This window comes from Alligator mississippiensis, chromosome 3 (assembly GCF_030867095.1).
Source record: "Alligator mississippiensis isolate rAllMis1 chromosome 3, rAllMis1, whole genome shotgun sequence".
Lineage (NCBI taxonomy): Eukaryota > Metazoa > Chordata > Crocodylia > Alligatoridae > Alligator > Alligator mississippiensis.
This window is the reverse complement of record NC_081826.1, coordinates 266,034,215-266,053,822: the sequence shown is the minus strand read 5'-3', so window position 1 is coordinate 266,053,822 and position 19,608 is coordinate 266,034,215. Positions and strand designations below refer to the sequence as shown.

At 42.6% G+C, this 19,608-nt stretch overlaps 1 protein-coding gene across 3 annotated transcripts in view; it reads left to right on the top strand.

Annotated features, from left to right (window-relative positions):
• RAB3C (RAB3C, member RAS oncogene family) overlaps positions 1-19,608 on the top strand; it is a 314,561-nt gene that overhangs the window by 157,841 nt on the left and 137,112 nt on the right. For all 3 annotated transcript variants that reach the window (XM_059725156.1, XM_059725155.1, XM_006272456.3), the window contains one exon: positions 9,404-9,522. In XM_059725156.1, coding sequence (XP_059581139.1) covers positions 9,404-9,522 — 119 coding nt within the window. The remainder of the gene's footprint in view (positions 1-9,403; positions 9,523-19,608) is intronic.

Below are 19,608 nucleotides of genomic sequence, written 5' to 3'. Positions count from 1 at the left end.
CAGCAGCCAAAGGGGAAGGAGCTTCCAGGGAGGAATTGCCCAGAGACACTGCAGCTGCCTGGTATGCTGCACTTAGGGCTAATGGGGATCCAGGAGCTCACCAGGTACCCTTGACTAGTAGGCACTTAGTGACAGGGAAGAAGTTTGACTCTTTTAAAGGGGCAGAGCACACCCTGAACTTTTTGTGTTACATTATTGCCCAGGGGCTCATATTTTGGTTGCTGTCTTATAAATCCGGAGGATTGGGCTAAGGCTATTGGGGAAGGAGGAGGCCTCATTGGGGGCCCACTACAGTGTGGGGACCCCAGCACCAGAGTGGGCACCGTATTTGGGGCGAACAGACCCCAGTGCCAGAGTGGGTGCCGTATTTGGGGTGAACAGCACCAGGGGCACTGAGAGAGACAGGGCTGCAGAGAGCCCAGTGCCAAGGGGCGTCAAGAGAAAGACAGGGCTGTGGAGAGTCCAGTGATGACCGATGGCCAAACTAAATTAAGGCCTTGGAGGGACAATGAGTGAATGCCATCTGCGAGGCTTGGGGCATAGTAAAGGAGCGGTTTGAAGCCACACATCTAGCCCATAAGGCTGGGGGTGTCCCGAGAGGCACCCATTTTTGAAGTGGGACTGAAATGGGTCTGAGAACCCACAGGATTCAGTGGGGTCCATCAAGACTGTACCCAACATAAACTCGAGGGCAGCCTCCCTATTCATAATAATCACCAACAAGACATGGCAGGCGAGAAAGAGGGTACCCATTGGGCAAGATTGGCACAATCAAGGGGACCTAGAGGTATCACAGCCATCCCTGAGGACCCCGTCCTGTGACAGCTATTCACAATCTTACCTGGCTTATACCTTCCTGGGCGTGTCTACACATGATGCTATATCACTGTAGTGATGCACTATTGTGACGTAGCTCTTTGCAATAGCAATGTAGTGTTGGCACAAACTGTGATGCCAACTCAACATCATCATAGCAATGAGCTACCTCACTATAGCGCATCACTACAGTAATGTAGATGCTAAAAATAACTGTGCACCATCATTCAGTGTTTCTTAAAGCAAGTACTAAATGATGGTGCAGTAACAACTGCTCCATGTGGGGCATGTATTGATGTGCTACCCTATCTAGCCTTCCTTCTGCTTTGTACATTTGCCTTTTTTAAAAACTGCAGTACCACAGAATTAGAACACAGATGCCATCTAAGAAATTCTTCTCCTGTGCCACTGATTTGCCGGAAGCTTACACCAGCTGTGATGTTATCTGAGTAAAACCTATAATTTGAGAAAATGGACCCAAAACAACACTTTTATGTTTAGCATACAGGAAAGAAATAGAGAGGCAGAGAAGTCAGTCTTGTGCATTACAAATCACTTTGTGGTTTGAAGACTATGTTCCTTAATGACATTCTCATTAAAAGTTCTTGCTGCCAATTGATGTTTGCTTTCACCTTCAGAACTGTCTGCATTAATAATGAGTAACCTCACTTGCAAGTTATTTACATGAAGCATTGTTAATGTCAGTACCACAGACAGCAGCTCTGTGCTAGGCATTGTAGAGAGAGCACTCTCTGCTAATGAATTCGTGAAGCAACCCCTTTTAATTTCCAGCATATGGGGTAGTACATTTGTGCAGTTATGTGGGTGTGGCATGGGGATTCTGCTGTGGGGATGCATCACTTATGCTGGGCTAGGTTGGATTAACTCTGTAGGAAAGAACTAACCTGTGGTTTTAAAGGCCAGTATCAACACTTTGGTTTCTTTGCCCTGTATTTGGGTATTTTTCACTCTCCTAATACCAGTCCCTTGCAGTGATTGGATTAAATTTTCTCTCCTGGGCACATTGAACCTAGGTGGCCATTCAGTTCTAATGACCCAATGTACTGACCTGGGAGGCAGGTAAAATAAGAAGAATTTTGAAGTGTCCCTGATAAGTACCCCAAATCATCATGGATCCTTCCATTTGCCCATAATATTTTTCAGTTAATAACCTGAAAGTAGAGAGATGGGAATATAATCTGGCTGCTGTGATGATGAAGTAAGAAGTTCCTTCTGTTTGCCTTATCCATGTTCCTAAAAAGTTTTCTTGGACTTTCAAATTCAGAAGAACTAAAAAAAAATCAAAATTAATTATAAAGATAATCTAAAATGAGCTAGTTTTGTTGTTAAAGCAATAGCTCTTTAACTCCCAATCTTTTCCCCTTCTCTCTTCCACCTGAAGATTAAAGTGTCCAGAGTAGGTGCTTGCACCACCTCTGGGGGAAGTTTTTCCAGGCCCTGGGGACTCGGACAGTAAAGACATTTTTCCTTATGTTCAGTCTAAAACAGTCTTCCAGGAGTTTGTGACCATTGGAATTTATCTTCCCTTGGGGTGCCCTGGTGCCCTGTTCTCCTAGTTCCTGATGCACATCTCTTATGTACTTATAGGCTGCCACCAAGTCACCCCTGAGCCTATGGTGGGTAAATTAAATAATACTTTTACCCAGCCACAAGAACAGATGACTCCGTACTCAACTACAGCTACATCAGTCACTGGACTGAGGAACATGTGGGGCTAAATTTTACTGTCTTTTAAAATGTTGCAATTCCCACTGACTGTGAATCAAGTTTGTCTGCAGAGAGAACACCAGTTAATGCATTGTGCACAGAAGTTGAATGGTTTCTTAAATCTGGTCTGCAGTGGACCTGAAGTTTGGAGATTTAAATCTGTTAATATTTGGTACATTTTAAATATGGCTGGGCCAGCTAATCATTAGTGTTGATTTCAATGGGATTGCCTCCTTTTAAGTGAGAGCGTAATTTGAACACAAGAGTTTTACACTGGCAGAGCCTTTACAGCTGTTCACTGACCAATTTTTAGTTAAACATTTTTAGACTTAAACATTTTTAAAGTGCCTTTCTTATTTTTCTTTGCTGTATCAAGCTTTGACGTAGCATTCACCAACTGTCATTTATCTCTTGTTGTTCTGCTACCCCAGTTATTTAATGAGCATCCAATTATCATGGACAGATTTGGTAATATGCAACAGGCATTACTTTTATTGCCTAGCATAAGAGAAAGGTCCCCTAGAAGATCTATATATTTGGTTTCTCTGCTCTTCTAAGAAACAGAAGAATTGCCACGGTAACACTGCCATAGAATAATAGGTCAAGCTTTCCTCAGGCTCATTTTATTAAATTTTACTTAGCAATAGATGCTAGTATAAAATGTAGGCTTTAACATTTCATTGAAGACCTCGAAAAATGGTCATCTGATTAATTTAAAACTCCTGCATGTAGAAACTAATATAAAGATAAAGGCTTATCTTTAGATAAAAGTACCCAAGAATCTTAGGCTAAAAATCAGAACTGATTTATTGATACAGATGTGCTGAAATATGGAAAATAGTTCTCTCAGGCTGAATGCTTTCACAAAACCATAGTGAAAACATAACAAGCAAAAGGAATAGCAATTCCATTGTCAAAGCGTGGCCTGTTTTATAGTTTCATAGCTGGTAGTGTCAGAAAGGACCTAAGCAGATCATCTAGTCCGACCCCCTGCCATGGGCAGGAAAGGATGCTGGGGTCAAGTACATTTAAGTGCATTCCATCATATTAAATTACAATAAAATAATGTGTTAACATTATAATGTTGATACTTCAAACATGTTTGTCCTGCTCATTCAGATTATTTTGAATATTTTAACACTTGCCCAATTGCAATCCTCTACATATTTGTGAAGACTTTATATCCAGGTGGAATGCAAATAAGATGTTTATGAATACATAGGGGCTAAAAACAAATCAGTAAAGTCAATACTGCTATTATTTATAGTTATTTTTCATAGTCATAAACACTCTATACTGTACGCTTCCTTCATTAGCCCAATTAAATTTTTATTGGTTCAGTTACGAGTGTACCCAAAATGACATTACTAAAAAGGGCCACATTTTAGCTGTATGAATACTAGGGACATCAACTATATTTATGGTCATCTGTATATATTATTTGTTGAAATATTACTTTAGAAGCTCTGACCCAGATGCATTTTGCCTCTAAGATGTTTAATTCAGCCTCAGCTAGCCCCCAGACTGCATGTCTTTCTCCAGGAGTACATCCTATTCCACGTAAGCTCTGACCCAGATGCATTTTGCCTCTAAGATGTTTAATTCAGCCGCAGCTAGCCCCCAGACTGCATGTCTTTCTCCAGGAGTACATCCTATTCCACGTAGGCAGATGTGGAGTTCTATTCTGACCAAGGTCAACCTCATGCAACTTTCTCCCAGGGAGACATGTGGCTCTACCACCCTTTCAAAGGGGCTCCCTTATTCACTTCTATCATGTCAGGGTCAAACTCACTTCAGTTTCCTCAAAAGGGAGATCCTTTGTTGGGATCCAGTTTATTCAGAGGGAAGATGTCTACCTCAGCTAGTGCATCTATTTGACCAATAGCATGATTGGCATTAGGATAAGATACAGAACCTGTTGTAGCTTGGCTACTGGGTAGAAAGAAATACAAATATCAATGGGACAAGAGGGAGTCCATATAAGAAGCAGCCTGGCTCTCTACCTCAATGAGGAAACTTTCTTGGTGTCCAAGATGGGTCTAGGATCCAGCTGATTCATTTTCTAGTCAGTACCCTGACCACTACGCTATTGAACAAAAGGTAGGTATGTCTTCCTCCTCAAACAGTCCCTCAGTGGACACGTCTACATGAGACGCTGACTGCACATTAGCATCTCATGGCAAAAACTGTGCCAAGACACTACTGTGCAGTAGTGTTAGGCAGTAATGTCACAAAAAGGTGTTCACCAGTGATAATGTGCAGTAACTTTGGTTATTGCACATTTATTTAATACTTGCTTATACAAGTACTAAATAAATGCTCAGTAACCACTATGCAGTAGCGTCTCATGTAGATGTGCCCAGTGTGGGGATTTTCTGTCTAAGGAACTGGGGATTTGCAAGGAGTTTGTGCTTCTCTGATGGAACTAGACAGTGGAGTTTATACTGACTCATTTCTGAGCACGTGCAGTGGTGTAATTGTAGTGCCTAGGGATCTTTCCAGGTCAAAAGGTATTTAGGCAACTTAGTGATTTGAAGGCTGCTGTATGGAATGCAATCAGATCATATTTAGTGATTTAGATGCCAAAGGCTTTGTACAGAAGTGCTTTGTACATATTTTACAGCACTGTAATTTAGAGCACTTTTTATAGCACTATAAAGTTAAAGCAGTCTTAAACATAACAGAAGTACAGTGTTTGGTCTGGGTGGGCACTGTACCCATTTTTAAAGTGCTATAAAGCCATGCACTGCTGTCAAGTCACAGCAATAAGGTGCTTTAAATGGTGAAAAAAGCAACTTCTGTATGGACCCTAACAGCTTTGTAAGTGTCACTTAGAGGTGGAATAGAATTTGGACCATTCTTATCTTAACACATAATTGTAAAATTAGAGATGGGCCCAGCTCTGATGATGCAAACTGGGACCTGACAACTTTCAACCATTGAACTCCTAATCTCTAAGAGCTTTTCATGCAGTTCTAATCTTCATAAGGGACCAACCCAAATGCAAAGATCGAAAACAATATCCCCTATCCTCAAATCTAGCAGTTTTGATCCAGATATGCAGCTGAGGTAGCCGATCTTTTTACCAAATCAATTATTAAATAACTTGCTTCTTTACATTTATTTTCGTTTTGACATTGTCAAGAAAATCCTTCAGCCACTGCTTAAAATACTGGATATGAAGTTATGGGTGTCTCAGATACAATGCTTACTACCTAGATGCCTTATCATGAGGGCTTTTCACTGTATTATCTCCAGACAGATTTTAATGTAAATCACCTGCAGCAAAATAGCATTTGCTCCCTGGGAGCAAGCTCTGGCTTGTCAGGTTAACATATTTCCACACATACAAGTCTCTGCTTGACAAACAGGCTGATAGTCACTGACAAAATATGTCCGAATTCCGTATCTGTCCTGTACATTAATACTTTAAGCTTGCTGGAGGGCAAAAATAACCCTAATATCAAACAAAGGAAATGAAGCTAATAGAATCCCATGAAATTTAAACTTTCACTTGAAAGAAATATAAGGAACCTGTTTAAATGGTGGAAGGAGATATCCATTCCTCTTATAATAATAGATAACATTACTTTCTTGCTTAGCAGAAGGGATTATACATATCATATGGAGAAAAATAATTGGCTTGTGAAACCATTAGAAAATGCTAGAAAAGCTATGGATTTGGAGTGACAACCAGTATATATTACTAGTGACACATAAAAAGTAACTTGTGTAGATTTCCAAAAATTTTCAGTCAATGACATTCTTGAAAGCTAACAAGTCATTACATCATAGTTTCACATGTTTTAAGCATATATGCCTCTTAATAAACCAAAGGGTTTTTTTTAAATTAATACTGTCAGTTCCTTTATTACAAGACAAATGGAATAAGATTTGGAAGAATGTTTACACTGTAGTTTGATCCATCTCTACTCTCAAATCTTCCTCTTTTTCTATTACAACATTTTGTAAGATTGGTTCAGGGAAAAATATATTGGAATTTTCATATTTTTGTTCTAATTTGGTACAAAAAAATTAAAAATCTGGGAATTTCCTATAGAATAGAAAAGTCAGTTAACAATCCACTTCCATGGACACGATGCTTGGGAATCATGCTGCCATATACACAGCCACTTCAGTGGAGTGTGTCCCTTGTTCTGGTCTGCACCATTGACATTCTATAAACTAATAGAGCTGAGATATAACTTTATATAAGCAAAATTTAATTCATCAAGCAAACGTGAACATCTAGAATGGTGAACCTGTCAGGTCTGGATGGGTCCTCAGATCAGAGGAAGGATACCTGATTCCCCAAACCTTTTTCAACTGTACAGTTGGTCTTGTAAAAGATATTACAAAAAGCCTTGCCTTTCAAACCTGGCTGAGAAATCCTATTTCTATACCAAATGACTGATTCCACTTTCATGCTAGTGCAGATTAGGCAGTAGTGTAACTAGGGGTAGGTGGGCGGGGTAACCACCCTGGGCACTAACTTAATAGGGGTGCCAGAATTGCACCCTGACAGCAGAAGCAGTACCACAACATTGCTCTTGCAGTAGCGGGTAGGTGCATGGACACTGTGCTTCTGTTGTTGGAGACAAAGTGAGTAGACACAAGTCCTGTCCCCTAGGATAGATCGCGCAAGCAGCCACAAGTAAGTAATGCCTCAGGGTCGGGGAGGGGGGGAGGCAGAGGTGAACCCCAGGGATGGAGGGAGCCAAGGGAATCCTGGGAAGCAGGGGACAGGAAAGAAGCCTGGAATGGAAAGTGGGGGGAGGACTGGAGGGGGAATTCTCACCTTTCAGTCCTCCAGGTCCTTACTGACTAGAACATGTGACTGCTCCAAACTGGAGCTCACCCTAACACCAATCAACATTTGTGTACCTCACAGCATAAGGTGTAACAAGGCCCTAAGTTACTCGTGGTATAAATCTAGCACACATGAGAGGCCTTTTGGGCTCTAATCTTTTGTGTGTTTGCAATCCTTGATCGTTAAAAGTAAGTCTTGGCAGTAGTGATTGTAATCTGACCTGAATTTAATTCAAATGTTCTGCCTAAGGACTTGTTTGTTTATGGTAACCAGTTCTGTTACGTTTTATTTCATAATGCATGTGATGAGGGTACAGTCTAGTTCCTTCCATATTCATTTACAGGATGATTAATGTACATGTGGAAAAGAACACTCATTTAAATATATAGCTTGCTAATTAATGAGGTGATACTCAGAATGTGGGAACCATTTCAGAAAATAAACCAATTAACACAGCATTTATAATAGTTACTTTTTCTAACAGGGAGACAGATTGAGTAGACCTGACCACTTCTGTATATTCAGAAATATGAAATGGTATAATTAATTTACAGTGTATGCTTGAATAAACATAGGTGGTCTCCAGTAAATTATATAATAGGTAGGAGGTGGGGCCTGGACATAGCTCAGTGAACTTTCACTAGAATAGTCTTTTTTGAAAATTAAGAATGTCTGGAATTTTTTCCAAGTAAAAAAGGTGTTTTGTGGTTTTATTGTACCAGCACTTCAAGAGCGTAACATAGGTTCCAGTTGTGGTAGATGATCTAATTAAGCAGGTAAGGTAACAGTTCCTACCCCAAAGAGCTTAAAATGGAAGTAGACAAGACAAAAGAGGGATTAATGTAAAAATATTACTCACTATTCTAGAGAGAGATTGAAGGTATGGACAGCTCATTTCTACTGCGCAGTAGCATCAGAAAAAAACTGTGTGGGGATACTGGTTACCATGCAGTCATTTAGTACTTGGTTGTGCAAGTACTAAATGACTACTCAGTAACAACTGCACAGTCTGCCACTTTTGTAGAAATGGCCACAGTATCTCAGCACTTCATAACATTGCAAGAACATAATATATTGGGGTGTATTCCAACCCCCTGGCTGGAGAGCTACAAAGTCGCCTCAAAGATGTGCTGTCTAGCCAGGGGGAGATGTGGTTGCTCCTTTGCTGTCCTTGACTCCTGTGGCAGGGGATGGCTGTCTCTAGCTTGTGCCACGTGGTAGAAACTGCTCTCCAGTTCTCCCCACTTCTGGATGTGTTACGCATAGCTCTACAAAATGTAGCCACACAAAGGAGTTGTTTTTTTTAAAAGTGATAATATTTTATAGAGCTTTTGGAATCTTTTAGTGCTACTAGAAGCTCAAATGCCTGCACACACTCACTTTTTGTAGTGCTACGAAGGCGTGTTTTTCACTGCAACTGGAGCACCTGTCCATGGCTTGAGACAGTTTTTGACTTGAGGAACTGTGGAAATATACCGCAACATCTCCTGAGTCCACAGGATAACCTTCCTCTTTATATTGAGAGAGAAGGGAAATAAAAAGAAAAACAGTAATGTTATTGCTCGGTGCTCTCCCCAGCATTGAGAGGGTCCAGAGGAGGGCCACTCATATGGTCAAGCGGCAGTGGGGCAGGCCGTACAAGGAGAACCTATTCAGCCTCCACAAGAGAAGGCTGAGAGGGGATCTGGTGGCCACTTGCAAAACCCACCAGGGGAGACTAGCGAGAATTGGGGGAGGCTCTGTTCAGGAGACATTACGGTCAGAGCTGCCAGGCTGTGGAGTGGGCTCCCAAGTGAGGCGGTGCTCTCTCCTATCTTGGGAGTCTTCAAGAGGAGGCTGGCCAGATATTTGGCTGGGGTGATATGACCATGGCACCCATTCCTGCCCGGGGCAGGGGGTGGACCTGTTGATCTGTTTAGGTCCCTTTCAACCCTAAGCACTATGAAACTATAAAACTATGTTACTTTGTCTCAGAGCATCTCTGATTGTCAGAAAAAAATACCTAAAACATATGACATTTAGATAAAAGATTATTTTATGTTGTTTTAGGACACAGCAGGTCAGGAGAGATATAGAACGATTACCACAGCCTATTACCGAGGTGCAATGGGCTTCATTTTAATGTACGATATCACAAATGAAGAATCCTTCAATGCTGTACAAGACTGGTAAGTAAAAGTTGGTGTTAGAATTAAGTATTTGTTACTATTTATATGCTGCTGCTCTTAGGCTATTTTGGAATATATTTGGAATATTCTCAAAATGTGATCAAATCAAAGGTATTATTTACTTCTTGTCAATTCATATTTGATTTTGAAGGCATTTTTCATTTGGTAGAAACCTGGCTTATGAATGATGGTGGAAAGATTTGATGTGCTATTCAAATGAAGCATTGCCTTCTTTTCCAGATTTCTCAAATATATTTTGCCTAATGTGTCAGCCTTTAGTTTTCTGCTTTGAAAAAATACAACAAATGCTTTAATATCTGTTGCATATAGTTTATTGCATTCACTGTGTTTTCTCTGCTCTTGATTAATATTTTAACATTTGCACTTTAGCTTTCCATGTATTATTTGTAGGACTAAATCAAATGCTGCATTAGCATGTAAGACAGCTATCAAGGACAGCAATAAAACATTCCATAATGTGAATATCCTGAAGAAAATGGTGACACCATTTTGTGGGGCTTGTTTTTTTATTTATTTCTCTATCATGTTCCTTTGAGCCTCTTTTGCTAATTATTGTTGCCCAAGTATGATGCTTCTAGAACAAAAAGAACCTGAAAACTTCACAAAAGGAATAGCTTTTTACTATTATTAATTATGTTATAAATATATATAGTACATATAATATAGTTATAGTAAGTTGTGAGCAATGTCAGTGTGTTTGTAATTCAAAGCAAGATTACATCTATGGTTCTGAAACATTTTGCAGTCATAGCTGAGATTTCATCCTGTTTTCCATTTATTAATTTTACCTACAGTTCATTATGGTATATTGATATACTTGGGTCTTTCTTGAACATTCAGACCTTGTTTATGAATTGTACTGGGAGATTTTGTGTGACTAGAAGGCTTGCTCTGTGGAACAGAACATCTTCAGACCAATCCACATAAAAATCAACTCTTTCCCCACCCCCAACCAATCTCTTACACCCCTCCCTCCCCCACCTAAAGCAGGGATAGAAACATGTCCTGAATCACCAGCCCTGTAGTGGCAACTCACAGATGTAGCTCCTAGTCAAGCCCTTGCTTGCCAGCCAGTCACAGCTTAGTGAGAGAAGGGTTTTAGCCTTAATGGGTACGTCCACACATGCAAGCATGTGTGCTTGCAACAGCTCAGATAGAAGCAGTGCAAATTTGAGCTGGAGCTTTTTGACTCAGTGCATGTGCCTGGACATGCACTTTGGTGTGGGGCAAATGTGCCACTTGAGGCAAAATAACCCTGCCTGGCTCCTCCTGGATCTGCAGCCAGGGTGAGCTAGAGCCCAGGGCCAGGACCTGTGCTCTCCCCAGCAGTACAGAAAGCTGCCCTGTCAAGCAGCTCAGGGCTACTCGCTCTCAGGAGGTTCTGAGGCCCGGCCAATTGGTACCTGGGGACACTATCCCTTGTGCCAGCTGGACTGCTGAAGCAGGCCTGAGAGTTCCCTGCACCCTTGACCCATTGCAACAGTCTGGAAATGGGGGCTGCTGCCTGGCTGTGACTTGCTGCGCATGTGCCAGACCCGGATGGGGACTGCACAGCCAGTAGAGGCATTTGCCCCTCTGGGCCACCTGCCAGTGGGCTGTGGCTGCAGAGTTGGCCTTTGTGCTGCACTTGTGCCACCTGTGCCCTCTGCCCGGCCATCTGGGCAGCTATTGCCTGGAACATGTTCCGGGCATGGTGGCTTGCTTTCAACTGTCAAAGCACGTCTTCCTGGCCCCAATTAGCCAGGTGGTCAGCCACCTCCAGCTGGGTCCAAGGTGCCAGCTCTGAGCAGGCTCCTCTGCCTGGGTCCTGCCACTTGCCTCCCTAGCAGGAATTCTAGTGTTCCCTATTTGAAATCTGAAAAATCCCTGATAAAAAAAATCCTAAAGTCACTCTGCAAAATACCCTGAAATCCATGTTCCTCCACAATTAAAACAAAAGACCACTATATATATATAGAGAGAGAGAGAGAGAGAGAGAAGTTGGGCAATGTTTTATTGATATATTTACAGTGTTAGAGCAATTTGGAAGCCTACCAGTGCCTCTATCATTGTAATATAATGAACTCTACATGCCTTTATTTTGCTGTTTCCCTTTGGTTTTCTTACCCTAGAGCAGTTAGAGCTCCCCCTGACCTCTTCACTAACCAGAATGTGGGGACAGTTGCCCCTGCAGCCACAGCTTCTGACAGCAGGTCTCATCTTGTCTGGCAGCTGGGCACACAGGGTGTATGCTGGAGGGATGTGGGGTTTGCAGGAGGGTGTAGGAAGGAAGATGTGGGTGGCTGTGGAGGAATGTGGGTTGCTGTGGGTGGATTGTGGAGAGACTGTGCAGGGGGGATGATTAGGAGGGGTTGGTCCCCTGCCCCCCACAGGGCACAGTCACCCTGCACAGCTCACAGACTGCCCCCCCCCCCCCACAGGGCTACAGCCCCTCACAGGGGCCACAGATCCTCATAGGTGTTGCAGCCCCCCCCCCCCCCACAGGGGCTACAGCCTCCCAAAAGGGGCCTCAGCTACAACCCTCCCCCCCCCCCGCAGGGCCCACGTGCCCCACCCCCACTTGCTCCCCCAGCCCCCTGAATTGCTGCCCCACCTGGCCCCATCCTCCACTTGCACCCCCAGTCCCCCTGATGGCTGCCCCCCAACCCCAGCCTCCCAGAACTTTAAAAAAAAATGTCTCTTACTCACCAGCAGTAGCAGGAGCTGTGGCATTTGAGATGCTGCAAGACACATGTGCGCACTCGTGTAGATGCGCCCAAGGTGTGACTGCTCCAAACTTGAGCTAGCACTAACACTGATCAACATTTGATCAGCTCAAAGTGCAATGTGCAACAAGGCCGTCATAGTCATTTCATCTTCTCTGTTATTGTTCACAGTATAAAATTTGGCAATCCAAACAGGGTTTGTAGTAGAGCTGTTATTTTGTTTACATGGCAGATTTAATTTGAAATTATCAATACTGACCCTGCATAGACTGTCTCAATGTCTTCTCCCTCATAACAAAGGGAGGGAGAAGCCATGTGTACAGGTATACAAGGCCCAAATAACCTGCTAAGATGGAGGGGCTGTGGCCACTTCTCAAGCCCACTGGTATGCTGAAATGAGAGATAGATTTCATCTTATTTTACCTACCTAATTCTTAAATACTCCATCATCGTGCATGTGGAGTAGCTATTAAACTCCACATGCACAGGGATGGATTGTGCATTTAGGGATTAGATCATCCTACATTTAGGGATGGATCATCTGACACCCCTAAACCATTGGCAATGAGTTCCAAGCAGGGTATGATAGGGGCTAGAATACTCTGAATATACCTTTTCATATGCTGTCCCTCTAAAGCTTGTACCACTGACACTGTTGGAGACAGGATAATGGGTAGGGACCTACTCAACTTGCAATTGTGCAGATTTAGTGGAAATTGCAGAATTGGGTGATCTCTGCAAAATCTGTAGGAAAAAAATGTACTAAAAATAAAATGCTGGCTCCCCAGTGGGAGCCAACAGCCCTTCCAGGCACGGAGCCCACCCCCAGAGAAGGGGAGAGGGAGGCTGCTGGCACAAAGGTGAGCAGGCAAGATGGCTGCTGCCCATGCCTCTCATGTTGATTACCTGAGAGGACTGCCTGTTGTGCAGCCATGCCCCCCTCCACCAATCATTAGTGAAGGGAGGGGTCTTGTGACAGACACCCCTCTGGTTTGTTTGTTTTTTTGTTTGTTTGTTTTATCCCTGGATGTCCAGGGGTCAAAAAACCCCCACCTAAATAAAAAACAAAACAGAGCAATGCATGCTCAGGCAGTGTGCCCTTGCTGCCCAGAGAACTCTGGACTGTGCGGGATGTGGTACTGCAAACATGTTTGCAGCACCACATACCACACAACCATGCTGATCTGGACATGCCCTACATGTGTTAATACAAGCATGATGTTTTCCATGATAGATGTAAGAACTTCAAGCATGAGATTTTTATTCTGTAGCAAGAGATCAAGCAGCCTTAGTCTGGATCACAGTATACAAGTAAGAGGTCTAGTCAGCTGGCTGATGAATCCGTTTGTGGCTGACAAGTCAATTCAGGAGTGACGCAGCTTGTTACAAGTTTCACAGATCCATATGCTGCCTGAGTTGGAGTCCAAATTTACAGCATGCTGTTTTCTTCTTTCTCACTCTGCTTCCATTCTCTGGATCAAAGCTGCTTCATATTGAGCTGCCTCCAGTGCCAGGTGTTCCCTCCAGATCAGACAGGATTCTGTGTACTCCTTCCAGCTTTCTACACTAATGTTGAACAATTTCATATCATTTTTGCACACATCATGGTTCTACCATGTGTGACCCTGCTTTCTAGAGCTGTCTTGAATCGTGCTATACAAAATGTTCTTGAGGATAGAGTCTTCTCCCATTCTCCTGACATGGTTGATTCATTGCAACCTTTTCTTCTTGATAGTGGTTTCTAAGTGTGTAAGACCTGCATGCTCCACTACCTCTGTGTCTGGTATTCTGTCTTCCCACTTCATTTTCAGGATCTTACACAGACATCTCATGTGGAAGCTGTTCAGGCTCTCTACATCTAGCATATGTTTCTGAACCATAAAGCAGCGCATAGATAGCACACGCGTCTTGTAGATTTATATTACCTTGGCTGATAGTTTGCTGTTATTCCATGCATGTTTCTATAAAAGCCCAAAATTCTTAGCTGCTCTTCCGATTCTGTTAGTCAGTTCGGCCTGAAGGTCAGGATTCCTGCTGATCATAGAACCCAAGTAGCAAAAACTGTCAACAACACCAAGAGATTTATTCTCCAGAGTGATGTCAGGTTCTTTCACCCCTTGGTACATAATCATAGTCTTCTGGAGACTAATTGCCATCCTGAAGCTCTTGTATGATTCAGAAAGTCTTCCCAAGAGATTTTGCAGGGAAGATTCATTGTGGGCAACCAAGGTCATATCATCCACACACAGTAAATCTCTCCGAATCAGTTCTATCACCTTTTTTTCCTCTAAACCTTACGATGTTGAACAAGCTTCCATCTAGTTTGGTTCGAAGACCAATTTAATCATTGTTGTCCTTGAATGCATGAAGAAGCAGGAATTAGAAGTAAGTATTAAAATGCATGTGGGCTAAGACACACCCCTGATTCACCCTGTTGTTGATGTCAAAGGTGCTTGATCCTTTGTTCTAATATATTACAATTGCCTTTGTACCTTGATGTAATGCATGAATGATGTTCAGCAGTTTGGAGGCAAAACCCAGCCTCTTCAGAACAGTAAAAAAGCCCTGTCTGCTGACTGTATTGAAGGCCTTCATCAGATCAATGAAGTATACATACAGTAGTATTTGTTTTTCTCTTTACTTCTCTTGCAGTTGTATCAAGCAGCTATAATAATGTTAATGTGTTTGTTAGAAAAATCTGACCCACATACAAAGCCGGGGTTAATTTTTATCACCCCATTAAATTTTTTACAGGTTCTTATACCACCCTCCTCAATAGACTATTTGAGTGCTTTCAGTGCATTAGTAGTTTCATAGTTTCATAGTGGATAGGGTCAGAAGGGACCTGAGAAGATCATCAAGTATGACCCCCTGCCATGGCAGGAAAGACTACTGGGGTCAAATGACCCTGGCCAGGTGTTCATGCAGCCTCCTTTTAAAGACCCCCCAGAGTAGGAGCCAGCACCACTTCTCTTGGAAGTTGGTTCCAGATCCTAGCCGACCTGACAGTCAAGTACTGCCTCCTGATATCTAGTCTGAATCTACCCTCTGCCAGCTTGTGACCATTATTTCTTGATTCTCCTGGGAGTGCTCGGGGGAACATGGACTCTCCCAATGCCTGCTGGTCCTCCCTGACTAGTTTGTAAATGGCCACTAGATCCCCCCTCAGCCTTCTCTTGTGGAGGCTGAACAGGTTCAGGTCCCCTAGCCTCTCCTCATAGGGCCTGCCCTGCTGCCCCCTGATCATGCAGGTGGCCCTCCTCTGGACCCTCTCCATGCTGTCCAAATCCCTCCTGAAGTGTGGCACCCAGAACTGGACATAGTAGTCCAACTGTGGCCTAACGAGTGTTGCATAGAGGGGGAGGATCACCTCCTTGGACCTGCTTGAGATGCATCTGTGGATGCATGACAAGGTGTGGTTGGCCTTCCTGACCACGTCCCCACACTGTCGGCCCATGTTCATATTGGCCTCAATAATGACTCCAAGATCCTTCTCTGCCGCTGCACTGATGAGAAGGGAGTTCCCCAGCGTCTAGGTCTGCTACTGGTTCTTCCTCCCCCCTAAACCCAGTGCTACCTGAGCCCCTGTTACTTACCTGGGTCTTTGTTCCACTTGTCATTGGTCTAGGCTGGGCTGCTCTTGTGGGTGATTCTTGGTTTGGTGGTCCAAGGCTTCCTTCACCCTTGTCTTCCCCTTCCCCCAACAAGCCTAGTTTAAAGCCCACTGGAGGAGATCAGCCAACCTAGAAGAGATTGACTAACATCTGTCATGAGTGTTCATGTTCTTTTTTCTCTTAACCCCCACCCTACCCCCTGGAGGAGAATTGTATGTGTAGTAGAAGATTTTGTTTTGGAGCAGTTTTATTTTTAAACATACATACTTCTGTGGGTTTACTGTAGAGGAGGCAAGGTCAAATCAATTCTCCCCATGCTCAGAGAAAAGGTGGTTGAGGTAATGATGATGAGGGAGTTCATTCCACAGTCTCAAACTACCCTGAGAGAAGTAGGCATATCCTACAGATGAGATTTAGCCTTATGATGGAAAGTTCTGTTATGCCCAAGGCATGGAGTTAGCAACCATGGTCTTTTAATTCATTCCGCCCCCCCCCCCCCCCCCCCCGCCAGTACAGAATCAACTATATCTAAACCATTCCTGACAGATATTTTGTCTAACCTGCTCTTCATGGAATCTCTATCAAGGAGATGTTTACCTTCTTAGGTAGTCCATTCCAGCATTTACTTATCCTAAACATTGTCTAACTTAAATCTCACTCTACGGAACTCACCAGGAGCTTTAATTAGCATTTTAATTCCACCACGGCAGCAGAAAGCTCATTCTTGCTGGTGGGGGAATAAACTCTTCCCCATGCACTCCATATATCAACCCTGGAGCTGAAGTGTTGCCCCAAGCTGCCCCTTTTGTGCATGATAAAACTCAGGCCTTGAGCACAGTACTAGTGGCACACCATCCCCACTGCCTCACTACTAGATTTGATACTTATGGAGCAGTTAGGCAGAGTTCCTTGACTGACTGGCTAGACTTAGATCTAGTTCTGGGTCTAGATTGTTCAACACCTTTAAAATAAAAACCGAGACTCTGAACTTGACTCTTTTCTACAGGATACCAACATAGAGAGTGAATAACTGCTTGAACAAATAAGTCTGGAAACTTTGGGATAAGGACTAACTACCCTTTTGAGGATGCATTTTTACAGAAAAAAAATGTTGTGTTTTGTGTCTTCAGAGAAGTTGCAAACAAAATTAGAGGGTTTGTACCTCTCACAAGCAGGTTTATACCTACAAAGGGGGATCTTCCCAGCTGATTGTATACAGTCTTATTTCTGTGTGCCCCAGATTTACGTAGTGTAAAAAATATAGGCTCTATCTATATTTGGAATGATGCAAGGCTTACATTACATTACAGTGTTTTGAAGTTCTCCAGATAAAAAGAAAGTCTCTTAAACTCAAAGCAAATGGAGAAAACCCAACAATAGAAGGGTTTTTTTATACAGTAAGTGCAAAATAGTAGTAATTATTTATTTGCTGGCCTGGCTGTGTTCCCATTGTCTGCATTTACTATGTTTGGCACTCTGCTGCCACAATTTCACTATAACCATACTTTCTAGTAAAAAAAAAAAAAATTACTGTAGTATTTCATTTAGAAACTACAGAGTTTAAGGTGAATGTGTGGAATACAGTCTTTATCATTTCTTAGCTAATAGGTGTCCAGACAGTTGGCAGCAACCATAGAGATTCAGTGCACATAGGGGAAGTAAGTGTGATTTAGGTGCCTAGAGGAGCCATTCTAGAGTATGAGGGATGAAACTCGTGGGAGGCTAGCAAAGTATTTCACTTACCAGGTAGTGCTCTGCATTTATTTGGGGTTTTTTAATCTATGAGCATGGTTGCTGCCCTGCTGCTTCTGACCTCTATTTTATTTCTCCCATTTCACAGATGATAATTGCTTTTGGATTAGCTCAGGTTCCTACATTGGTAGCTATCATAAAACCCAAGCTGGCTTCTGCAAGTCAGGGAAAGTTCAATATTCCAATGCCCCAGCAAGTAAGTAAATAAATAAATAAACCCATGAAAATAAACCTTTAAAACCTTTCTGGAGTTTTAATATACTTTCTAAAACAGATTAATATGCTTTGGAGGCACCAGTTCATCTGTGTACAAGGTGGTTCAAATTCTGAAGCCCCTGCACAGTTCTTCTTCATGCTTAAGCCACATTGACCTCATGGTTTTATTTAGAAAAGGCACTATGCTTAGGGCAGGATATCTGCAGATGTCCTTCAGCTATTGATATAGATTGGTTTTAAAATGTGTGTCTACCTGGTACTTAAAAATAATCTGATCTAAATCTGCTGAATTCTAGTACAATACTGTTCTTCTTTCATCTAAAGTCAGTTTTAAAAACTTATTTTATAACAGACCAACAGGCTTACTTCAAAAGAGACAATCCATAAGACAAAGAGATGTTTTCTAATGCGGCTGATATGATTGCTAGAATATTGTATATAAAAATCATATGACAGTATAATATCCTGATATTTCTCCAATACAGGTCAAGATCTACAACTTGTTTGTTTTAAGAAGCTGGCTAGGTAAGCACTGTAAATTTCAACTGGAGTGCAAAAAATGCAAGACTGCATATAGCTTCCTTCCCTTCCCCAAAGAAAACCAGATAGAGTTAGTTAGCCATGATAGTCTGAAGTTAGGCAAAGGCAGGGCAGAGTGGCCAGAATTGCCAGCCCAAGGATTTTGGGTCTTTTGTTGTGCAAACCTCTTACTGACAGCCAAACTTTTTTATTGACACATGTATTTACTGGTGCTTTTTACATAATATAAATGAAACTCTTCTGCCAGGCCCTGCCCTGCTGCCAGGCCCCAGTTAGAAGGTCTAGACTCAAAGTTAGCGGGTATAAACCATAGTAAAAAAAGTTTAAAAAAATATTACTGGAAACTTTTTACTGAAAATCAAAATGTTCTTGAGTTGGCAGTTCTACTTGACTGCAGCAATGGTTTTAGATTGTTTCCACCCACACACATGGATACCCCTGATTGCACCATGTTACCGCCTAGCTTTACCCCTAGTAGACCTGTTCCTCCTGTCCCAGCACTGACCCCCAAAAGAAGCCTGCCTGTGACCCAGTAGTATTGCACAGCATGGGACATAGCAGCAGCAGCACGTGGCTGACAGAACACTCTCTGCAGGGTGTGGCACTCCCACTTGGACACTGGGTGGCACTGCTGCATTTTGTCTGTCAGAACTTCAGTCAAGCTGTGGCTGCTTCATGTTTTTACTGATGGATACCTTTTTTTTTACTAACTTTACTGACAGCCATTTTTAGCCTGCTTTTTTTTTTTAACTGACAATAAATTTGCTGACAGTTGGAAACCCTGAGAGTGGCACATTATAGACTAATGAACTCAGAGAGGCATAAACTTTCATAAGCAACAGCTCTCTTCATCAAGAGATGAAGTAAGCTGTTGTTTATGCATGCTTATGCCTCTCTACTAGGTGCGATTCTGCCCTGTCTTCAGTCTGAAACCACATAGAAGTACACAAAAACTATGGCATGGAGATGCATTCAATTTGAGCACCAAAAGTATCCAGCACCACAAAAATCTGGCAAGAAGGGGGCCATACAGGTATTTTAGGTCTTTAGCTGTAGAGTTCACAGTCACAAGCTGTCCAGCCAGGTAATAGAGGGCTGCTCTTTTGTTCCCCTTGCCCTCAGAGGAACCCAATCTTTAACACCCTGTCACTTCAAGGATGGTAAGGATAAGGAGGACAGCTGTCTTCACTCTCCCCACCCCTGGGTGTTTCCTCACCTCTTGCATATTGAGTGAGACT